This window comes from Typopeltis vanoorti, chromosome 6 (assembly GCF_054136105.1).
Source record: "Typopeltis vanoorti isolate ZY-2024b chromosome 6, IOZ_Tvanoo_1.0, whole genome shotgun sequence".
Lineage (NCBI taxonomy): Eukaryota > Metazoa > Arthropoda > Arachnida > Uropygi > Thelyphonidae > Typopeltis > Typopeltis vanoorti.
The window spans coordinates 87,134,354-87,158,201 of NC_143554.1; the positions used below are offsets into that span (position 1 = coordinate 87,134,354).

A 23,848-nucleotide genomic window follows, 5' to 3' on the forward strand; every position below is an offset into this window, starting at 1 on the left:
TAAAAAAAGTGCCAAAGGAGTGGAAGGAAGTTAATATAATGCCATTTGAGGCATCGAATTATAGACCATTTTGTGTTTCTTCTGTATTTGATTCAGAATTCAGAACACAAATTAGTGAGATATTATATACAAAATTGGGCACATGATGGTAACATTATCTATTATAAGAATCAGCAGGGATATATTAAGGGATGCTCTTGTTTCAGTAATTTGCTACCTTTCAAAATAAAGAGGAGCAGTTGATGAGGGAACAGCATGTACTTCCTCCCCCGCCCCTTTTTTTTTTTTTTTTTTTTTGTGTGTGTAAAGGCATTTGAAACTGTGCCACATACAGTAAGTTTATATTTAGGTTCCAGTGCATTGGTTTAGAGGAAAATGAAGGTTCCTGGTGGGGTTTCATGTATGGTACTGGTTTCTGATGTTGTGGGCCCTTCAGGAAGAGTTGAATAAACTCGAGTGGGGTGGGGAGTGAACAAATGAATGGGTATGTCAGTTTAATGCATCTAAATGTAAATTCTAGGAATATGGCATCCAACAATGGGAGGATGCACACTCCACTAGTAGAACTATACTGGAGGAAATGGATCTTAGGATGATAGTTAACTGCAGTTTGAAGGGGGGGGGCATCGCAATGGCAGTGAAGGTAACCCACGGGATTGCTGCAATACTGAAAAGGACATTGACAAGCAGAGATAATATCCGGTTATTCCACTGTATAAACCCCAGATCAGACCACATCTGGATTTGAAGGGAATGGAGTATTCATGAAAACAGTATGGAGGTGGATAACAAAGATAACCAAACTGTACAACACTGGTGATGAGGACAAACTAAGGGTATGCAAACTGTAGGTGGATGAGAACAGAAAAGACAGAAGATGAAAATGTGACATAATTCAGACTTTTAAACCATTGAGAGGTATTTACAGGATTGACACTGGGGAGATTTTTTTGTATGGCAGAATAAGAAGAACAAGGTTTTGGTTTAGTTAAGGGTTTAATGGTGCCAGGATGGCTCAGATCATAACCAATACAGATCACAATAGCATGCCAGGTAATAACTATTTAAATAAAGGGAGATAATGGGGATAATGATAAGTATAGAAGCAGTGACATTTTTATGCTTTATACTAATGCCAGGAATATCTGGAATAAAGGAGATGAATTGGTGGCACTGATAGCATCAGCCTGTCCAAAGATTATTGGGATTACTGAGACGTGGTTGATGGAAGATGATTTAATAACAGGAATAGAAGTAGCAGGGTACAGCATTTTTCGGCAGGATAGGAGGAGAAAACATGGTGATGGAGTACTGCTTATGATAAGCGATGACTTATGTCCTCTAAGAGTGGAGACTTTGCAGGGCAGTGACACTAATGGTTTTGAAAGCATATGGTGTGAGGCAAGATAGGATATTTAGTGGGGTGTTGCTACAAGCCAAGGAGTACAGAGGGTGGAGAGCAGGAGATGTTTAGGCAGTTAAGCTTGGCAAGTGCAAGAAAAATGATTGTTATGGGAGATTTTAACTACAGCAGTATAAGCTGGGAAGAGGAAAATGTATGTAGTAATAAGGGAATAAATAGAATTTCTGGAATTCTTGAGGGACATCTTAGGCAACATGTAATACAGGGAACAAGAGGTTCAAGAGTTTTGGATTTGGTCATAGCATCAGAAGAGCTGATAACTGAGATGAGATCTCTCCCCCAGTTGGAGAGAGTGACCATGTGGTTTTGACTTGGAAGATGAATAGACATGCAGGAGTATCAAAGGAAAGGGAACATATGTGGAATTATAAGGCAGGTGATTATAGTAGTCTTAGATATCAACTTGGGGCAGTTCCATGGAGGGTGGAATTGGAAGGTCAGGATATCATTAATGCTTGGGAAATTGTGAAGGAATACTTGTTAGCAGCAATAGTAAGCTGTATTCCACAAGTGAAGCGGACATAATTTGGTGTAAAGTGGATGACAAACAATATCAAACAGAAACTGCAGGTGAAAAAGAGATTATGGAAGAGATATAAGGAGAGGGGAGTGGAGAGCAGATGCATGAAAAATATAAGGCTCATGCTAGGAGAGTGACTAGTATGGTGAGGAAGGCAAAAGTGAGATATGAGAAGAGATTGGCACTAAGATCCAAAGAAAATCCTAGGGAATTTTTTAGTTGTGGCGAATAGGAGGAGAAATGATTGTGGAAGAATGACATTGTGGGATAAAAATCGGAATAGAATGACTGATACAGAGCACATAGTGGAGATGTTCAATGAGCACTTTATTGGAGTATTTCATCCTGGAGAAGAAGGTTTTTAATACTAGAGGGGGTAGGGCAGGTTTGATGTTTAGAGGTGCAAGAGGAGAGTGTGTTCGAAATACTGAGTACTCTGGATGTCAGTAAAGCTGTGGGACTGGATTGTATTTCACCACAGGTTTTGAGAGAATGTGCTAAAGATCTGACAGCTCCTTTGACCTGGCTTTTCAATGAAAGTCTGACTATGGGAAAGGTACCCAAGGAATGGAAGGAAGATACGATATTGCCATTGCATAAGGGCGGTAGCAGACTAGAAGTGTCTAATTATAGGCCAGTTTGTGTCATCAGTAGTTGTTAAGGTCTTGGAGAAATTAGTGAGGGACAATATACAGCGTTGGGCAGATGAGGGTAATGTTATCTGTGAGAATCAACATGGATTTGTTAAGGGGCGTTCTTATTTTAATAATATGCTAGCCTTTTATAATAAAGTTACAAGAGCAGTAGATGAGGGAAAAGCATATACTACCATTTTCTTGGACTTAGCAAAGGCATTTGACAGGGTGTCACATGATAAACTGATATTTAAGTTGCAGCACATAGGTTTGGACGTCGGGTTGGTCAATTGGATTCAGGATTGGCTATCTGACAGGTATCAGAGTTGTGTATGGTGAGCCCAATATCAAGGAAGCAGAAGGTTACATGTGGGGTTCCACAGGGCTAGGTACTGGGACCTATATTGTTTAACCTTTATATCAATGACATTGTCAATGGATTGCAAGGGGATATTCAGTTGTTTGCAGATGATGTAAAGCTGGGAAGGGTTATTAGTAATAGTGCAGATGGGGGTGGCCCTGCAAGAGGATTTGAATAAACTAGAGAGATGGCATGGGCAAATGAATGGGGATATCAGTTTAATGCAGCAAAATGTAAAGTCGTGAAGTTTGGGATACATCGATGGGAGGCTGCATACTCAATTGAAGGAGCTGTACTGGAGGAAGTAGGGGAGACAAGAGATCTGGGGGTGATGATTGATAAAAAACTGAAATTCAGGGGGCATATTGTAAAGGCAGTGAAGGTAACCCAGAGGACTGCTGCAATACTGAGAAGGATGCTGACCTGCAGAGATAGATGAGTTATCATTCTGTTGTATAAGACCCTGATCAGACCACACTTAAACTATTGTTCTCAAATTTGGTCCTCAGGATTTGAAGGGGATAAATTAATTGTGGAAAGGGTGCAGAGGCAGATAACAAAAATGGTTTCAGGACTGTACAATGTTAGTTATGAGGATCAGCTGGGGGGAATGTGAACTGCAGAGTTCGGTGGATAGAAGAAGGAGAGGTGATATGATCAAGACTTGTAAACTGTTGAGAGGTAGTTACAGGGTGGACACTGGGGAGTTCTTTCACTTGGTGGAGCAGCAGGAAGGAGCAATGACAAAGGGCCATCCCTGGAAAGTATGAAAGGAAGCTGTGAGCAAGAAGGTGAGGAGTGGTTTCTTTGTGTGGAGGGTGGTGGAACTGTTGAAGGCATTGCCTGATAGAGTGGTGAGCGCAAGAATGGTCAATGAGTGCAAGGATTCGTGTTTCCCAGGAAGGACCTCCTGCGATGAGTCTCTTGACACCATGGAAGCCTGAATAATAATAATAAATAAAGCAACAGCATAAACAGGTATAGAAAAAAAAAATGTATAAGGTAAAAAAGTGTACCAAAAAAAAGCATATAAAAGCAAGTGTAAAGAAGTTCATAAAAAAACAGATAAAGCAAATCAAGTATTAAAAATGATTGCACAATAACTACATTCTATAAAGAAAAATAATATAAAATACAGTGATAATACTAATGTTCTGCAAAAATTTATAAAACGTGACTGAGCGGGTGTCAACTAATTTGCTCTGATATGCATTAGAGAAAACTTATTTTGTCCTGATCCTTCTAGCTTATAGCATCTCCTGTTATTAGTTAATTGAATGCTGTATTTAGTTGGTTTACCTTGTCTTCTGTCTCTTAATTGTTTGTTCCACACACTGATGACAATTTTAATTTCAGCATGAAAAATAAATTTCATAATGGATTATGAAATAATTCATTTCATAAAAAGGTTTCTCGCATTCTAAACAGGATTCCAAAAGGCTAGCGTCCTGAAACGATTTCATGCTGATTCCTTTTGATACCCTATCATTATTCTCAGAGTGTTTGTGCATTTTCTTTATTATTCTTGCTAGGTGTTAGGATAAGAGCATGTGTCAGTTTAGTCAAAACAACTAGGTCCATTATGTTCCACTATTGCTGAGGATAACTATAATATACGATAGTCACAACACTGAGTTGAGTGAAATTGCATAAGGACCCATAAATCAATTACTATGGAAATATTTTCCATTTATTTTTGAACTAGTACTATCTCTAGTCCTTAAACACAGTTTATAACTTTTATAAAGTTTATAACTTTAGGATCACTGTGTGTCGGGGAAAGGATCAATTACTGCCTTGGTTTCCATTTAATTAATGCCAAAGCACAGAAGAGGTAAATGTGAGTCATCAAGATAGTGTTATTGTTCAAAATGAATAATGCACAGATCTCTAACAACTTTTAAAAAATATTTATATACTATATCACTATAAATATGTAATAATATTTATATCTCACATCTTTAGTTGTAGCACATGCATCCAGCTGTTTAGCAGGTCGTACTGTTCTTATAAGAGGTGCAGTTGGTTGTTCTTTGATATACTGAAATATATGCAAATATAGTTAATAAATAAATTAACAAGTATATTTAGTATATGCAGTATACTAAATATATAATACAAACAGCTTTAATTATACCCCACCCCACCCCACCCCCCAAAAAATTCAGAATTGATTATATTTCTAGAAAGCTTTTTTACCTTGGGTATAATATACGTTAAAGATGCCAAGCTATTTTATATGTATATAAAAATAAACTTGGTTTTAATCCATGTTGGAGGTTTAATGCAATATTAACAGCACTGAGAAAGGATTAAAACTAATTTTAATACTTCCAATATTTCGTCTCTGTCACAGAGACATCTTCGGGGATTACAAAACCTTTTTAACAACACACACACAAATACAATACAAAGTGAAACTAAAGTCCTATCTAGGTGGTGTGCCCTCTATGGACATTTGTAGGTGACTTGGGATATAAAGAGGGATCTCTGATAATTAAAGTTTCCCAAATTTTGGGAAGTTTAATGCAACCGTATTTGCTTAAATTAGGTTGATTCCTGAGTGCAGACAAATTCAAAGAATAGTCTCTCTTTTTTGAATTTGGATCAAGGTGGATCAAGCTCTCATCACTCCTTGTCTCAGTATCTCCCACCATGCAAAGCACATCTCCTTGCAGACATGTATAATGCTATGCATTAAGGGAAGGGCCCCTACCCAGACCGGTTTCGACCTTTATTGAGGTCTCGTCGGTGGGAGACAGACCCAGAGTGGTGACACTAAGGCAGAAGCAATGGAGAGGTCATATTTACCTATATGAGTTGCCAACCGGTGTACCACCTTATTATTAAATTACTCTGGATTTAGAGAAAGATGTTGGAAGTTTATTTTTCACTTGGTTAGACTATAATAAATTTAGTTTAATCCTTTATCCAAGTGTGAGCAAACAAAGCTTGCGCCTGAAAATATCTTAAGGACTGAGGCAAGGTGGTGCAACTGTTGGCAACTCGTAGCAAAGGTGGACCAAGATCTCATCACTCCTTGTCTCAGTATCTCCCACCATGTAAAGCACATCTCCTTGCAAACATGTATAATGCTATGCAATAAGGGCAAGGCAATCCCCTTAATGAATAGCATACGATTTTAAGTGAGATGGCAAATTAAATAAGAAAACAGACACTGTAATCAGCAAACCTGATATGACAAGTCAAACAAATAAATTTATATAGAATAAGAAAAAAAGTTTGCAAAACTAGCTGTATACAACAGGATTCAAAAAATTTTAAATTACTTCAGAGAAAGATTTGGGGGAATGAATGGGTGGATCAATGGCAGAATCATAGTAAAAACAAGGATATTATGAAAGAACTTGACATTTTTAGCATGCAGGAATAGCATTCGGTAATTCTCAGGTAAACCTTTATTACCTTTTGTGTAGAGCCCTCGCAGTCATCTGGAATTCAACCTTCTCAATTATGAAGTGTATTCACTGCAAAACTTTTATAACTCCATATTTGAGCACTTCTGGTTGAATATCATCTACTCCAGCTACCTTTCCTCATTTTTCAAGTTTTTGATGGTGTTTTCTACCTTAAGTAATGATATGTACTCCTGTTCACATTCCTCTTGAAAACTTTCTAGCACTGTTTTATCACTGCTTGTTTTGTTTAACAGTCTTTCAAAGTAATTACTTCAGAGATCTAAGATATCCTTATCTTCAGTTTTCATGTCCCCTTTATCATCCTTGATTCCTTTTACAGTACTCTTTTTTCGATTTCTGAGCTTTTTCAATAGTCTCTAGAATATTTTGCCACCTTCCTGATATTTATTTTCTATATTCTTATCAGTCTTCCCATGACTTTCGTTTAGCTATTTTTACACATTGCTTAGCTTTCTTATATTTCTCTGTATTATTTTCGGTCATCTGCTGACTTATCTGCTAGGTACTTTTAATTTTTATTCTGCTTTTAACTTCTTGTGTTCACCATGGTGTTCTTATTTTGCTATCTTTGCAAACTGCTTCCCCACATGTTTTCTTCAGAGCTTACCACTGACTGATTCTTGTTTTCAGACTATTTTCATTTTTTCTTCAATAACATTTGTATAGTTGAGTCCATAGTTTACTTGTAAAATCTGCTCAACTTTAATTATTTTTAAAAACTTTCTTACGTACTGTTCTTTTCAATGTGATATTCATTTTTAGCATACTTGAATTAAGTGATGGTCACTTCCAATTTCAAATCCTCTGTACACTTTTGTATCCTGAACTAGCATGAAGATATCACTATCAACAATGACACAGTTAATGAATCTTTTCTTATTTCTTGCATCTTCTCTTAACGTGAACATCTTTATGTTGAAACATGGTGTTATGTAATGACTAGTCTGTGTCCTGAGCAGACACTTACCATTATTATTAGCCTTGCCCTTTTCTCCAAATTTTCCCAAAACATTCCTATATGTCTGATGGGATTCATTTCCTACTCTGCTGTTTAGATCTCCAATAAGGACTACTTTTAGCATTTTCTTTGTCAGCTACTACTACTCTAACGACTACCTGCCCAAAAAATTCCTCTACTTCTTGCTTAGAAGAACCTTCTGAGGGACAATGGGCACAGGTAAGTTTCATTGTTAATTTCCATATTTTAAATTTACTCATAACACTATTTGAAACTGTCTTCTATTCAAAAAGATTATCTTCATGTTTGGTTTTGAATACAACAAGGTTCAAAAAATTTTAAATTAGTTCAGAGAAAGATTTGGGGAGTGAATATTATTGCCTGAATTTAACATCCTATATAGGTATCCCTTGCTTAATGCAGGATTTGATTAACGCGGCTAAATTAATTGCGGCAATCCCTTGATATACGTGGCAAGAGTTTTGATTAACGCGCCTTGAAATTTACCGTGCAAAAACATGCAAGCCTTGTGGCGTGAGCATGATGGCGTCATTGCTCTCACACAGCCATGTTCCCAGAACCTGAGTGCCAGCCAGTTACTTGGCTAAGTGAAAAAAGAAGGGGAAAGTAATTACCTTAGATATAAAACTTGATATAATTAAAAGATTTAAACGTGGTGAAAGTAAAAGTAAGATTGGAAGTGAATTTGGTTTTAACGAGTCTACAATACAGACTATTTTCCAAAGCTGATGAGTATTGCGAGCAAGTTAAAGTTGCATCTATATCTGCAAGTATGCAATGCACACGTAACTGGAGTGCTATAATGGTTGAAATGGAAGATCTGTTGATTATTTGGCTGGAAGACTGCAATCAAAAGAGAATTCCAATTAGTGCCTATAATAACACTGCCAAAGCTCTAAGCCTTCAAGACTTAAAGAGACTAAATATAAAGAACGCAATTCAAAATTCACAGCTAGCAAAGGCTGGCTTGAAAATTTTAAATCTAGGGCTGGACTAGAGAATGTGAAAATAATAGGTGGAGCTGCAAGTGCCGATGAAGATGCTGTATCCACATTTCCTGCTAAGCTGCAGAAAACTATCAAAGAAAATGATTACGATTACCGCCAAATTTTCAACGTAGATGAAACTGGCCTCTATCGGAAAAAAATGTCATCTAGAACTTTTATATCAAAAAAAAAAAAAAAAAAAGCAGCAGCAGCGCAGCCTGGCTATAAAATATAAAGCAGGGGCAAATGCTGGTCTTGAAATTCACGCTTGCTCTTGTTATCATTCAGGGAGTGAGAGGTGTGATTGAAGTCTGATTAGCAGAATAATGAATTACTGACCATTTAAAACTGTATATTTAGAAATTTATGTACATTTAATTATACAACTACAACATTTATTTTACACATGATTTTTTTGATTTCAATTTATCTATTTGAATACAAATTCTACCCTACGGTTCTTCTTTATGAACTAGTCAATAACATCGTTTCATAAAAAGTTGGTTGTAACCTAATTTTCCCAAGCAACATGCACACTTGTAAAGGCTAGCTGAAGCTCACTGGCTAGAGCTACTTTCATTGCATATGGCCTATGTTTAAGATGACGTGAAAGGAGCAGAAATGGCTATGCGCACGCATGAAATCACAGTGCTGTAGCGAGGACCTGGAAGCTCCCACAACCGAGCAAGCCAAGGTAGCTTTGACTAGACAAGCACCGACGTTCGATACAATGCAAAATCTCAATTATTGCCACGCAAGCTTAAGATATCTTCTGTCTACAAAAATAAAGGCCTAAATGGAATGCTTATAAATGAATGCATTTATTAACAAATAAATATTACTTCTTTCTCAAGTAATGAGCTTGTGCAGCAAGCATGGAAAATTCACCACTGCTTAAAGTATCAAAAGATCGCTTAACTGCTTGGAGGGAATGCTAATGGAGATTTTAAATTGAAGCTGCTGCTTGTCTATCAAACTCAGAACCCAAGAGCTTTAAAAGGATGTAACAATAACTCTTTACCTGTAATTTGGTGGGCAAATCAGAAGGTTTGGGTTACCCAAAGTCTATTCAAAGATTGGTTTAAGTCTTATTCTTGCCCAGCAGTTGAAGCTTATTGCAAGAGAAATAACTTAGCTTTCAAAACTCTACTGCTTTTAGATAACGCACCTGATCATCCAAATTCTCTTAATGATCTGTGTGAGAATATGAAAGTTTTATTTTTCCCACCAAATACGACATCATTGGTACAACCTATGGAAATGACCGTCATTGCAACTTTCAAAGGCTGTTTTCTTAAAAAGGCATTCTAAAGGCAGTAGAAACAACAACGGGAGAAAACGTAATTATGCTCCAAGAATTTTGGAAAAAAATTAACATTAAACATGCAATTGAAAACATTCATGACTCGTGGGAGCAAGTGTTTTCTAGCTGCATGAGAGCTGTTTGGAAAAACCTTTTGCCAGAATGCGCTAATGACTTTTGTGGTTTTCAAAATCCTGTGAACAACGTGGTCGAAGAAATCGTTGATGGTGTTGATGCAGATGATGTTAAAGAATTATTGGATTCAAATTCAAAAGATTTCAGTATCTTCTTGAAACTGAACAACAAAGCACACATGAAGACAATGAACAAATGGAATGTGAAGATGAGGTTCCAAAGGAGATAACAGTCCAAGAACTCGATGGAATATTTCGCAGTTTAGAATCACTTAAGCAGCAAGTAATGGATATGGATCCAGATATTAATCAAAGAATGCTTGTTTGCTGTCTGGAGAGTTATTTTGCTTGTTATCGTAGAATTTATGCTGATAAGAAAAAAACTAAAACTGTTCAAACGACTCTTGATAACTTCTTTTGATAAAAAAATTGCAGTAACTAATGTAGGTACAAGCATTTATTAAACATTTATTTTGCATTCATTTTTTATCTTTCCTAAAAGAGTACCATATAAAACGAACTATTAGTACAGTAATCGATCATGGACGAATTGTACTTTTTACCATTGATTATTATATTTTATTTGATTAACGTGATTTTGATATACGCGGTAACATCGAGGGATACCTGTAGTTACTATTATTAAGATCTCTCCTGTTATTATCTTCTTTGTCTCAGTAATGCCAATTATGTCCACGTAGTATTTTTCCAGTTCTGCAAGTTAGATTTCCTTTCCATTAAGAAAACTTGTTTAACTAGATGATGCCCAAGTCGCATAAAATTTCATCATGTTCTACTATATGAATTTGTGGTTTAAGTCAAAGAGAGAGTACAATTTGTCAGCTAAGTCCCAAATTCCAAAATTGCCAGCCCATCCTTATTCATTCCCCAGGAGATATCTTCTTACAGGGCACACAAACTGAAGGTGAGATTGGACATTAGGTCAGAAGCTCCAGCAGTGGCGGCTTGTACATAAGCACTGGGACACTGCAGCATCCCGAAGGAAAAAATGAAAAAATTAAATTTTGTTTGTGTTTATAAATAATAGCAATGCTTACAACATTATATAAATGCAATACAACGTGTTAAAGGTTACAGCTTATGTTTCGACATTGATTGAATAGTTAATAATTGGAATTGTTCGATTAACGCTTTAGATTACGAAACATATGCACTGTAATCTAACGCAGTGTCAGAATTATTGCATTTGGCCAATTGCAGCTAGACTCGCTGATATTCGTTTGCTTGTCACTGTACGTAACAAGTGAATCCAATACTGCTCAACAAGCAGTGTCGCTACAGATAAATGGTATGCTTGTGCACGTTATTTCTGTGAGATACAAAACTTTTATTATTGGTGTGTGTTCGTGGTGAGGGTGTAATATTTTTAATAAAGCAATTTTTTAATATGTAAATTTATTTATTAATAAATTGGTTACAGATTAGGAAAAAATGAATTTTTTTTCTTATTTTGTATATGCAGCACCCCCACTTAAAATTTTCACCAGCTGCTGCTGAGCTCCAGTCAGTTCTCCACATTCCTTAAAGGTGATGTGGCAGTCTCCTCCCAGTTATTTGGCTTTGGCCCTTAAAGATATTAACTTCTGACTAATTTTATAGAAACCAAGATTATGTGTGAAAGGCTGATGCACTTTTTGAATCTGTTCTTGGTGTGCCTCTGACTGAGAAATTAATGAGAAGATGAGTACATACATAATTTGATGTGACGACACAATGCCTTAAACAGACATTTATTAAACTCTGAAAGCTCAGATAATGATCCCAACAAATTCATAGTACAGTACTATGAATGTCAGAGAATGATTATGTTGTTAAATGAAACTGAATCTGGTATGAAAATACCTGGAAAAAACAATCTTTCATGCATGCTCTTAATAAGCTAACAAATATTCGGTATTCTAGCTTTACCCACTAAATATTTAATCACAAAACATGAACTGCGTGCATTTATATGCACTTGTGTTGAAAGGCTGGTGTTGCACACTTGTACAACACCAGCCTTTCAACACAAGACTGTTTGAACTGGACACATGAAGTTAAAAAAATAATCCATGAAAATAGGGCATCATATGGAAAGTACATAGTTAATAAATCAGCATGTGTTTTTAGTGAATAATAGAGAAAAATGTTAGAATACTATGCTATGTGTAAAAGAGAATCCATAAAAAGATTTTGAAAAGACTGTAAAATATAGATGTGAAAGTAGCAATAAGTTATGGAGACTACTAATAGTTAATAAACAGACAAAAGAGTAATGATATAATAAAAAGGAACCAAAGGCCATGATGAAAATAATAATATTCTAAATGTTGAGAGTAATTATTATTATTATTACCACGGGCTACTCCAGGAGTCCTTAGACTCATCGAGGGAGGCTCTAAACATCATGTTCACACAGCTGTTCAACATTCTCACAGTATCTATCATACCTTGCCTTGAACTCGCTCACTGTCATAGCACCCACAACAGACTCTGGCAGCTTATTCCACTCATTTACCACTCTAAAAGTAAAGAACCCAGCTCTAACACCCCTGCTAACCACGCCCTTGCCCAGCTTCCATGGGTGTCCCCTAGTTCTCCCACCACCAGTCCTGATCTCAAAAATATCATCTGAATTAATCCTATAGAATCCTTTTAGCAATTTGAATGTCTCAATCATATCTCCCCTTTTCTGCCTATCAACTAGTTTCTGCAACCCACAAATCTTCAACCTGTTCTCATATGGTTCATTCCATAGACCTGCTATCATCTTAGTCACTCGCCTCTGGATCCTCTCAACCTCCTCCCCATCAAGAAGGAACTGATGTGACCAAATCTGGGCACAGTAGTCGAGATGAGGTCTTATCAGGGCTCGGTACAGAGGTACAATAACTTGTTTTTCTCTGCTCGTCAAGGTATTTTTCAACAACCAAGTGAGTTGATGAGCTGATTTAGCTACTTTCGCAATGTGCCCCCTAAACTTCATCTCCCTATCCACCAACACTCCCAAGTCCCTGGCCTCATCAATCTCTTGGAGTACAGGTCCACCAATGTGGTATATTGCTGCTAATCTTTTCACTCCGAAATGCATAACCTTACATTTTGTCACATTAAATTGACATCCATTCTCCTTAGTCCAGAACACCATTCTATCTAAGTCATCTTGCAAGACTTTGACATCTTCTGCATTCACTATCGCCCTACCCAACTTTGCATCATCAGCGAACAAATGAACTGTCCCACTTAGACACTTCCCTATATCGTTAATGAACAGATTAAACAGCAGTGGTCCAAGAACAGAACCCTGTGGCACACCACTAGTCACAGGCCGTTTTTTGGACTCTACTCCTGAATAAACTACTCTTTGATATCTCTCCATCAACCACCTAGCTATCCATCTCACCAACCCTATATCCATTCCCATATGTTGTAGTTTACGGATTAGAATTCCATGTGATATCCTGTCAAACGCCTTTGCCAGGTCCAGCAGTATCACTGTAAACCCATTTCCCTTATCCAGTTAAGCCGTCACCTTGTTATAAAACTTGAGCAAGTTACTGAGGCATGATCTACCCCTCACAAAGCCATGCTGTCCTCTCTACAGTATCTCATTTTCATCAATCCATTCCTGTATTTTTCCCTTGACTACTTTCTCCAAGACCCTGACAACGACTCCTGATATGCTGATCGGTCGGTAATTTGCAACCATAGTCTTGGATCCTCCTTTATGCAGTGAAACTATTTTCCCCTCTTTCCACGCCTTCGGGACTAAGCCAGACCTGAGACTCAGATTAAACAACATGGTCAAGGGCACTGATAATTCATTAGCCGCTTCATGCAAGACCTGTGCCGGTATACCATCCAATCCCACAGATGTATTCACATTAAGGTTCTGTAATAGACTATTCACCTCCACTTCATTCATCACAATTCCCATATAAACTAATGGTTCCTTCATTTTTTCAACGTCACCACCTGGATGATATACTTTTGCAAAAGTGCGCGCTCAGTAACTCCACTATATCGACTGGTTCAGTGAATTCTTTACCATCGTCATTCCTTAAAATCATTTTGCCATGTACAGTTTTTTTCTTGCTTGCAGCATATTGAAAGAACTGTTTGGGATTCTCTTTTGCTTGCATAGCTAGTTTCCTTTCATAATCGGCTTTTGCTGTTTTTACCACACTCGTTACCCTTCTGGCCTGTACTTTATACCGTTCGTGTGCCTGCAGGTCACCCCTTTCTTTAAATTCCCTCCATAGTTGTTTCTTTTTTTGCAGCTCAAGCTCAATGGTGTTATTCATCCATTTAACCCCTCCTTGTTTCACTATTCGGACCTTAGGTATACAATCAGCCATAACCTCCTGTAAATGCTCTTTGATCACTTCCCATGCTCTATCGACGTCCAGCCCTTGCAGTTGTACATGCCATGGCACTGATCCAAGCAATCTCCTAAGCTTGTCATACTTGCCAGCACGGTAATTCCACATATACCCTGTCTTAATCACAAATTTCACACCTTTAGCCACCTCCCAGGTCAAGACCTTATGATCACTCTCACCAATAGGTGGCAACATGGTCATATTCATTACAGTCAAATTCTCAGATACTATTACCAGTAGAGCCTGTGTAGCTCAGTGGATGTGGCGTTTGCACACCACCGCGTTAGGCCGGACGAAGGAAGTCTTGGTTTCGAGTCTAGTCGGCGACTAGAGGAAATTTTTCTAAGCCTTTTTTCGACCGGTTCCCGAGTTAGTCGATCTCTGGCACGGGCAAGCAGGTTTTTCCTCCCGGAAACTCGGGTTTTTCGTCCTGTAAACTCAAGAAAATCGACCATAGAACCCACATTATTTCAGACATTAAATATATTGTGTTAGGGTTAGAGACCACGAGATGGCGGCACATTTGAGCCGTCTCTCTTCACTGCGTACCGCTTAATTAGTGATAGCCTTGGGCCATCTGTCTCTGATTGGGTACCAGTGGAGATTGAACTGCCCACTCAGTCTCCAAAAGTTAGATAGGGCTAAATGGCCTCGCCTACTCCTGTATATACGGGAATAAAAAGGCGTTAGCTGATTTTTTTTTTTTTTTTATTACCAGGTCAAGCACTCTCACACCCCCAGTATTTTCAATTACATGCTGTTTCAGATAGTTATCCCTTAATAATTGAATAAAATCCATTTCCTTCCTCACATGTGTCCTCTCCTCCTTCCAGTCAATGTTGCCATAGTTGAAATCCCCCATAATAATTACCCTCCTTCCACTCATTTCATCAATTTGTTTATGCATACCATCTCCACCATCTATTCCATCACCTGGTCTATAGCAGCACCCAACTGTATATTTTATTCTGCCAGTATCAATCTCACATCAAATAGCCTCAAATGAGCTCCTTTCACTATCCTGCAATACTTCAATTCTCCTTGGCTGCAGTTCATCAGCTATCATCAATAACACCCCTCCCCCAATTTTATTCTCTCTGTCCCTCCTAAACATACTATAACCTACACATTCTATCCCACTAACTATATCATCTTCCGTCAGCCATGTTTCACTAATGCCAATAACCTGTGGCCAGGAAGAGCCAATCAAGGCCAAAAATTCTTCCTTCTTGTTCCTAATACTCCTGGCATTAGTATATGAATTGCAGAGTTCCCTTTGTCCCACCCCTATCTTGATGCGTTATTCTAAATATCCCATTCCCATTTTTTGTCCTTATTGCTGGTTCAGGTACATTATATACATTTTTACACTCAACTGTCTCACTGATGTCTGGATATCCACTTCCCCCCCTCCTTGGTAGTTCTAGTTTTCCTGGTTCTGCACATCCATTTTCACTTCATTCAGCAACACTTTTTCCAGTCTCCGCACACCAAGTCCATTCAAATGCAGGCCATCCATCTTGTATAAGTCCTTTCGCCCATCAAACTCATTCCACACGTCCACAAATTCCACACCACACCATCCACATAACCTGCGCATAATATCATTTGCGATTATGGCCCTCCTTCTAAAATCCTCTCTGTCATACCGCGGTAATAGACTCACCATTCTAACTCTGTCACTCTTTTCTTTCGCTACCTTTAACAATACTTTCAAGTCCTCTCTCATAAAAAATTTATCACCTTTCAATTCATTCGTACCAGCCACAATTGTTATTTCTTTCACCCTCTGTTTTTGCACTCTAATGCTCTCACTTACATCCTTAAATTTCGCACCCGGTAAGTACAATTTAGTTACACTCCCATCTATTACTCCTCTTAATAACGAGTCACCATACAACACTCTCTCCTTCATTTCGGAAACTCGCCCACGCTGTTTATTTACGTTAGCCGAATCACTCTGGAAAGAGTTTTGCAGGTGCTCTAATTGCCGCTGCGCATCTTGTATCACTGCGCGCAGCCTAGCGATCTCACTTCCTACAAATAATTCCTCATTTTTTTTATCATTCAAACCATTTTCTCTTTCTGTATAATTGCCCTCACTCTTTCTTAGATCACCGCTCACATTGCCATCTTGTACACCGCAATTCCCTATCGAGCCGCTATTTTCACTCGCATTCTGGCTTTCTTCAACCATAACTGTCTCACAACCTGACACATACTTCGACTCCTCACTTTGCATACACTTTCTACACATTCTCCCACCACTATCACTTTCAATCCATACTCCAGCCTCATTCGGGAATGCATACATTCCACACACATCACATTGGACAAATTCTCTCACATTATAGTTTTTGATATAATTACTATGAAAATTAATCAATGAGGTATCCAGAAATAGATGTGTGCGATAGAAAATATTGTGTAAACAATGATGAGTACATTTCAGTACTGAAGGACAGAAAAAGTTATTAGAAACTGAAATGTGTAAAGCAAGAGTAGATGATACTGAACCTAAAATGCTTAAATCAATGACTACACCATAATGTTTCATTCTTGTCAGAAGTTTTAATCCCAAATATATGTGTTAGGACACTCTTGTTTCACCAATTTATACAAAGCGAAATAAAGCTGGATTTGATAATTATAGAGGAATTTTCCTACATGTGTGTGTATTAAGAGAAGTATGATAGTTATATACCTCTCCTGGCACAATATAACTATCTGTTAGTATGATATAACTAGAAAGATGCATGAAAGTATGCTTGAGAAAATATTAAGAAAACTCATGAAATGAAAAAAATGGTGAAGAACAGGCTTTGTTTAGGTCAAATAGGAGTTACCAAGACCAGACATTTATCTTATAATGATTTCCATTTATGTTTTGTTGACCCTGGGGATAAGGGATAAGGTAAGAGGGGAAAACTATTCAAAACATAAAACTGTATGGAACCCTTAAGTTTCAAATCAGCAATTGGAATCAAAGCAAATACAGGAAGAGGAGATGGTTTGATGTTAACTTAGACGTAAAGCATGGATGTAGTCTATCCCTACTGTTATTTATAAAATATAGACTACATTATAAGAAAAGTGACTCAATCTATAAAAAAATGATATCAAGACAGTTCATGTTCTCCTCTTAATTAAATCAGCTACAAGTCTCTTCAAGAATCTTTAACCAAATTAAATAACTGCTGTGATAAATTTGGTGAGCAAATCAGCAATATAAAGATATACAAACAAGCAAGGAAACAGAAAATATCAACTGTATTAACAGTGAACCTGTAGAACAGGCTACACACTTGAGCTATTTAGAAAAGTTTAATAACAGTAGCAATTAAAACCCTTTCTGACCTGAATTTTTTTTTCCAAGTGAAAAAATTTTATCTTTCTATTTATTTTGTCTTTAGGTCTATAAAAGCAAGAGTATCAAGTATTTTGATGAAAAATACATTTCAGGATAGGAATTCTGACCGACTGATTCCATATGGAATCATTATATTCTGGTAACAAAAAATATTCAACTTCTGAGTTTATACTCTATAATCCAATATATGCATATTATTCTACTAAGTCATTAAAAACTGATATTGGTAAGATTTATACGTATAATACATCTGCTTCTTCTCCCATAGTCCTAAATGAACCGTTGGGTCATTCATGGCTGGCAGGTGATACTCTTTGCTAGCCTCCTCCAGTCATCTCGGTCTCTTGTTCTTGATGTCAGTTGAGAAAGGGAGGAATTTGTCCATTTTTTTTGATGTTATCAGTCCATTTTAATCGAGGTCGGCCCCTAACCCTTGATCCCGGAACAATTCCTTCTAGGGTTTGCTTTGGAATGCCATTAGCCCTCTCCACATGTCTGAACCATTTCATCTGTCTTCTTCTGATGACTGTCAGAATATTTTCCGTTTTTCTCCCATCTATTGAGTCAATCAGTTTTCGGACATTTTCATTGGTTTCGTGAGCGGTATAGGGAATTCTCAAAAGTCTTCTGTAAGTGTTTTCATTTCGAAAGACAGGAGTCTCCTCTCATCTTCCTTCAATAAAGTCTAGGCCTCACAACCATACAAAAGGACAGAATTCACCAAGGTGTCAATTAGTCTTAGTCTGGTTGTGATTGCTATTCTGTTATCTCCCCACAATGGTTTTAACTTCTGTACGGCCACGGGTGCCTTAGCAATTCGGTATTTAATGTCGGTTTTTGAATGACCATCTTGACTCAACGTGCTTCCTAGATAAGTGAACTTCTTTACATTCTCAATTTGCTTATTGCCAATTTGTATCTTTAAGAATTCAATGTCTGATTTTGAGGTTATCATTGTTTTTTTTTTTTGTAGGTTTATGTATAATCCATTTTTTAATGTTCCGAAAACATGGCTGGTTATCTCTTGTAATTCTTCTTCACTTTCTGCCAGAAGATCGATATCGTCAGCAAAACTCAAGTTATTTATTCTTAGTCCGCCAACTACTATTCCAGTGTCATATTCATAAACAGCGTCATCTATGACATATTCCAGAAAACAATTAAAAAGAAGAGGGGACAAGATGCATCCCTGTCTTACCCCCCCCCGTTCTGCCGGAACGGTTCACTGCTGTAATTTTTAATTTCAATTCTCATATCAGATGAGGAATAAAGAGATTTAATAATCCTAATGATTTTGTTGTCAATACCATAATGTTCTAAACTTTTCCATAATGCCTCGTTCCATATTGAGTCAAAAGCTTTTTGAAGGTCTAAGAAGTTGTGACAGATTATTTTGTTATGTTCTATGTATTTTTCGCCTAGTATGTGTATTGTAAAAATATAGTCGATTGTACTTCTGGACTTCCGTAAACCTGCTTGTTCATCTGATAGTCTGCTTTCTATTTTCTTTTCGATTCTTGACAATAGTATTTTTAACAAGATTTTGCTTGGATGACTAATAAGGCTTATTGTTCTATAGTTGCTACATTTATTGCTGTTTCCCTTTTTAGGGATAGGCACAAGGACAGAAGTCCGCCAATCAGAAGGCCAAGTCTCTGTGTTCCATACGTCATGGAATAAATTTAGCAAGGTGTCTATGATGATGTCACCTCCTTCGCGTATCAGTTCCACTGTGACACCACCACTTCCCGGTGATTTTCCAATTTTTGAGGAGCTAACTGCTGCAATAACTTCTTCTTTTAATATCGGGTAATCTCCTTCCTCTGAACCTCCTGGCAAAATTCCGTCCAAAATATCATCGGTCAGTTGAGGGTCCTTTTGAAAAAGCTTGGTTGCATAACATTTCCATCTATCAATTATTTTCTGGTTATCCGTGATATTAGTTCCATCTTCATCTTCTATGCTCCAATTAATTGCGGTAAAAGGTTTGGTTAGCTTATTGATAATTTGAAAAGCACTTTTAGAATTATTTTTATTTAAATCCTCTTCTATATTTTTGCATTCATCCAATATACATAAGTTTCTAGCATGTTTGATTTCTTTTTTAATAATCTTAGTAATATGTTTATACTGTTCTCTATTATCACCACTATTAATATGAGATTTCAAATATCTTCTTTCGTCGCATAGTTCCAAAATATTGTTGGTTATCCATGGTTTATTTATTTTCCTTTTGTATCCAAGGATTTCTTCAGCTGTCTCAGTTATCTTTTGTGAGAAGTATTTGGTTTTAGATTCAATACTATTATGTTTCTTGAAGCTTCTGTCAAAAATTTGTTTTATTTGTATTTATATAGTGTATTTATTTGGGGATCTTTTAATTTTTCTATATTATATCTTTTACGAGTTGATTTTGTAAGTAATCTTTCCCTCATTTTCATATTCACAGTAGGGAGGACCATATTGTGGTCGCTGCCAATATTGGCTCCAGGAAATGATCTGGTTCTAGTGAGGTTGATGGAGTTTTTAAATCTTGTGCTTACAAGGATAAAGTCAATTTGGTTGTGTGTTGTGCCATCAGGGGAAGTCCATGTCCATCTTCTGGAAGGTTTATGGGGAAATAGAGTGTTAGTAATGGTAAGTTCATTTTGTGAGGCAAAATTGATCAATTCAAAACCTCTTTTGTTTGTCACCCCATATGGTCCGACAAATGGGAGATAATCCTTGCTGATGTCTGTTCCAATTTTGGCATTCCAATCGCCCTGTACAATCAAAAGGTCTTTTCTATTCACTCTGGTGATTGTTGCATTAAGTTGACCATAAAACTCCTCTACTTCGGAGTCCTCGTGATCTGTGGTTGGGGCACAGACCTGTATGATGGTGATGTTGAATGGTTTTCCTCTCAGGCGGACTAGAGCAATTCTGCTATTGATAGGGTTGAATTCCATGACAGAATTTCGTGATGATTTGTGTATCAAATCCCCGACACCTTCCTTTCCGCTGCAGTCACATCCAGAGTAAAAAAGCAACTGTCCTTCATCTGTTGTTAGCTCTCCTGTTTTGGGGCATTGAATTTCACAAAGTCCCATAACAGTCCATTTATATCTTTTTAGTTCGTGTTGTAGTAATTTGAGTTGACCTGATTGTAGCAGTCCTAATATTCCAAGTTCCAGTCATTAAATGGTTGCAGAGTCTGAATATGAATCCAGTTTTTCCATTATTTTTGTCAGTGATAGTGGTAGTGCCAGTCGCTAATTTCGCATTGCCACTCCTGGAGCTGCTACCAAATGGCAACGCGGACCTTGTTGAACCGGCATGGTGTGCTGTGTTAAATCCTTCGCCATGAATGTCTAATGGGCATTAAATTAAGACAGATGGTGCCAATCTCCTCTTCTGTCTTCGCCTGCTAGCATTTAGCTGGGCATAGTGGGATCGCCTTCACGCCTTGGGAGGACCTACCAGGAGTAATGATACTCCCGACGTGCTTTGCCCATCCCGCCCAGGGCCCCCCCCTCGCCACGGTGAGGCAGCATAGCAGGACTTGGGGGGGGTATAATACATACCTGTTATTATATTAAAGAAATGGAACTACGATGTACGATACCAATTGGAATCATTCGCCACATAATATGGGCTACGAAAGCCAAGACAGTTAGTGATTCCAATTGGAATCACTAGGGCAGAAAGGGATACAGAACTAGATAATAGAATAAATAACACCACTGTGTGAATTAAATTTATATGGAACAAGAGAAAAATCAGCCAAAACATAAGGAGTGTCCAAATGAAATTTAATGCGATTCTGACTGAGAGTTCATTTAGAAATAAGATACTTGCCACACTAGAAACCATACATAACGGCCTACTGAGAAAAATAAGGGAATGAAGATATTAGAAAAGAAAGAAATATTAAAACATATTTAGGAAAAATGATCATCATCATTATTATTGATACTTCCAAGGAGTTTGTTGTGAGAGTTAATCTGAGATGATATTATTGCTTAAACAGAATGATAGAAAAAGGAAGTGTTTGAATAAAACATGGCAGGAAAGACACAGACAATGACTATGATATAGATGGAATAATGCAGTACTGCTCTAGGAATGAGTAATAGCCTGATCAAATCAGAGATAAATGGTGATTGCCAGCAGTGTTAGGACCTCTGTGAGAATAGGGTATATGTGGAACTATAAGGCTGGTGATTATGAAGAGCTCAGGAGACAAACTAACTCCTCATTCCATGCAGGTGTAGCATGGAATGAAGAGTTAGTTGGAAAAGAGATCAATGCAGTTTGGGAGATATTCAAGAACTATCTAGTAGAAGCAATGTCTAAATGTATTTCAAGGATCAGAAGGTAAAAATAAGGTAGGTGTGAAATGGAACAAATGACGAGATTAAGCATGTGATACAGAAAAAAAAAAGGCATTATGGAGGCAGCATAAGGGAAGTGGTAATAACCAATTCCATGAGGATTACAAAGACCAGGCAAGAAGGGTGACTTGGTTGGTAAGGGTAGCAAAAGTGAAATATGAGCAGCAGTTAGCTAATGAAGCCAAAAAAGAATCCTAGGGAGTTCTTTCGATATGTAGCCAGCAAAAAAAAGAATGATCATGGAAATATGACAATGATTGGAGAAAATGGTATAAGAACAGCTGTTGCAGACGATATAATGGATACTTAATGAGCAGTTCATAAAGGTCTTTCACTATTGTGAATGTGACATCATAGAGAGATTGAGAGCAATTGATGATGGGGAGGAGAGATTGACTGCAAGTAAGCAACAGGTGTATGGGAGAATTGAGCAAACTTGATGTTAATAAGGTTATGGGACTTGATAATATATCACCACGTATTCTGAAGGAATGTGCCAGGGAGTTGACGTCTGGCTTGACATCTAACTGATAAGCTTAGGCGTTGCTGGTTATTCATTAATTTTTTTTTATTTTTTTTTTTTTTCACGGTATTAACAACACCACAAACACTTTTATCAACAAGGATGTTTTATTAACGCTAATATTTCGCTGATTTTCAAATCAGCATCATCAGAGCACAACACACATGTAAACGCGACAGTGAGTGAAACAATATAATTGCAGAAAGACAAAAGATCTAAAGTCCTAGTTTTGGCACCCTCTAATGAAAAAAAAAAAAAAAAAAAAAGCAGCAGCAGTTATCCAGGAGTTTTTCTTAGGATAACTGTCTCCCAAATTTTTGGCAAATTAATGCAACCATATTTGTTAAGGTTGGGAGAATTCTTCAAAGCCATTGCTGACTCAAAAAATAGTCTTTCAGATCTATAACGACTCCTAAATAGCACATTCGTTTTTCTCCATCTAATCCTGTGTGAAGGAGTGTCCAAAGCGTGGTCTGCCAGTCCCGACTTGCCATAGTAATAGTAGCGAATGTATCTTTCATGTTCTTCCAGGCGGATGTTCACTGATCTTCCTGTTTGCCCATAATAGGCCAAGTCACAGTCACATGGAACTTCATACACTCCTGGGTGTGCTAAAGGGTGAAGTTTATCCTTTGGTGAGCGGATCAGAGTTGCCAGCTTGACATGAGGCTTGAAGGTGGTGCGAAGGCCATGTTTCACCAATACTTTGGCTATCTTTTCCGATGTACCTCTGATGTAGGGAATAGAAATGGTCATGTTGTATTCTTGTGTATTAGGGGGGGGCAAAGTAATGGGCCTATGTAGTATTTTTTCTATTTTGTAGGGATTGTAGCCGTTGGCTAAGAACGTATGGCGCAGGTACTGGAGTTCAGTGGTCAGAGCTGTATCGTTAGAACAAATGGCTCTGGCTCTGTGTGTCAGTGTTTTTAAAATGCCGTACTGTTGGACTGGATGATGATGTGATTGTTTATGTAGGTATCTTCCTGTGTGTGTAGGCTTCCTGTAAATAGAAAAAGATAGTGATCCATCTGAAAGGCGGGTGACTAATGTGTCAAGAAATGGTAAACAGTTATTTGATTCTTTTTCTACTGTGAAGTGAATTTTGGGGTGTTGGCTGTTTAGGTAGGTGACAAAAGCATCCAAAGTGTCTTGTCCATGGGGCCAGATGGCAAACACATCATCTACATAGCGCAACCACACTAGTGGCTTGTATGTAGCTGTGGTAAGTACTTTGTTTTCAAAGTGTTCCATGTAAAAATTTGCTAACGGGGGGGAGAGGGGGGAACCCATAGCAGTACCATTAATCTGTTTGTAGAATTTCCCCCCCCCATGTAAAGTAACCTGCATTCATGGTAAATTGAAATAATTCAAAAATATCTGGGGGAAATTTAGACTTGATTAATTCAAGAGTGTCTATAA

The 23,848-nt window shown here is 37.6% G+C and overlaps 1 protein-coding gene across 2 annotated transcripts in view; it reads right to left on the bottom strand.

Annotated features, from left to right (window-relative positions):
• LOC150105670 (uncharacterized) overlaps positions 1–23,848 on the bottom strand; it is a 127,628-nt gene that overhangs the window by 70,018 nt on the left and 33,762 nt on the right. For both annotated transcript variants that reach the window (XM_090394988.1, XM_090394990.1), the window contains exon 4: positions 4,897–4,980. In XM_090394988.1, coding sequence (XP_090251114.1) covers positions 4,897–4,980 — 84 coding nt within the window. The remainder of the gene's footprint in view (positions 1–4,896; positions 4,981–23,848) is intronic.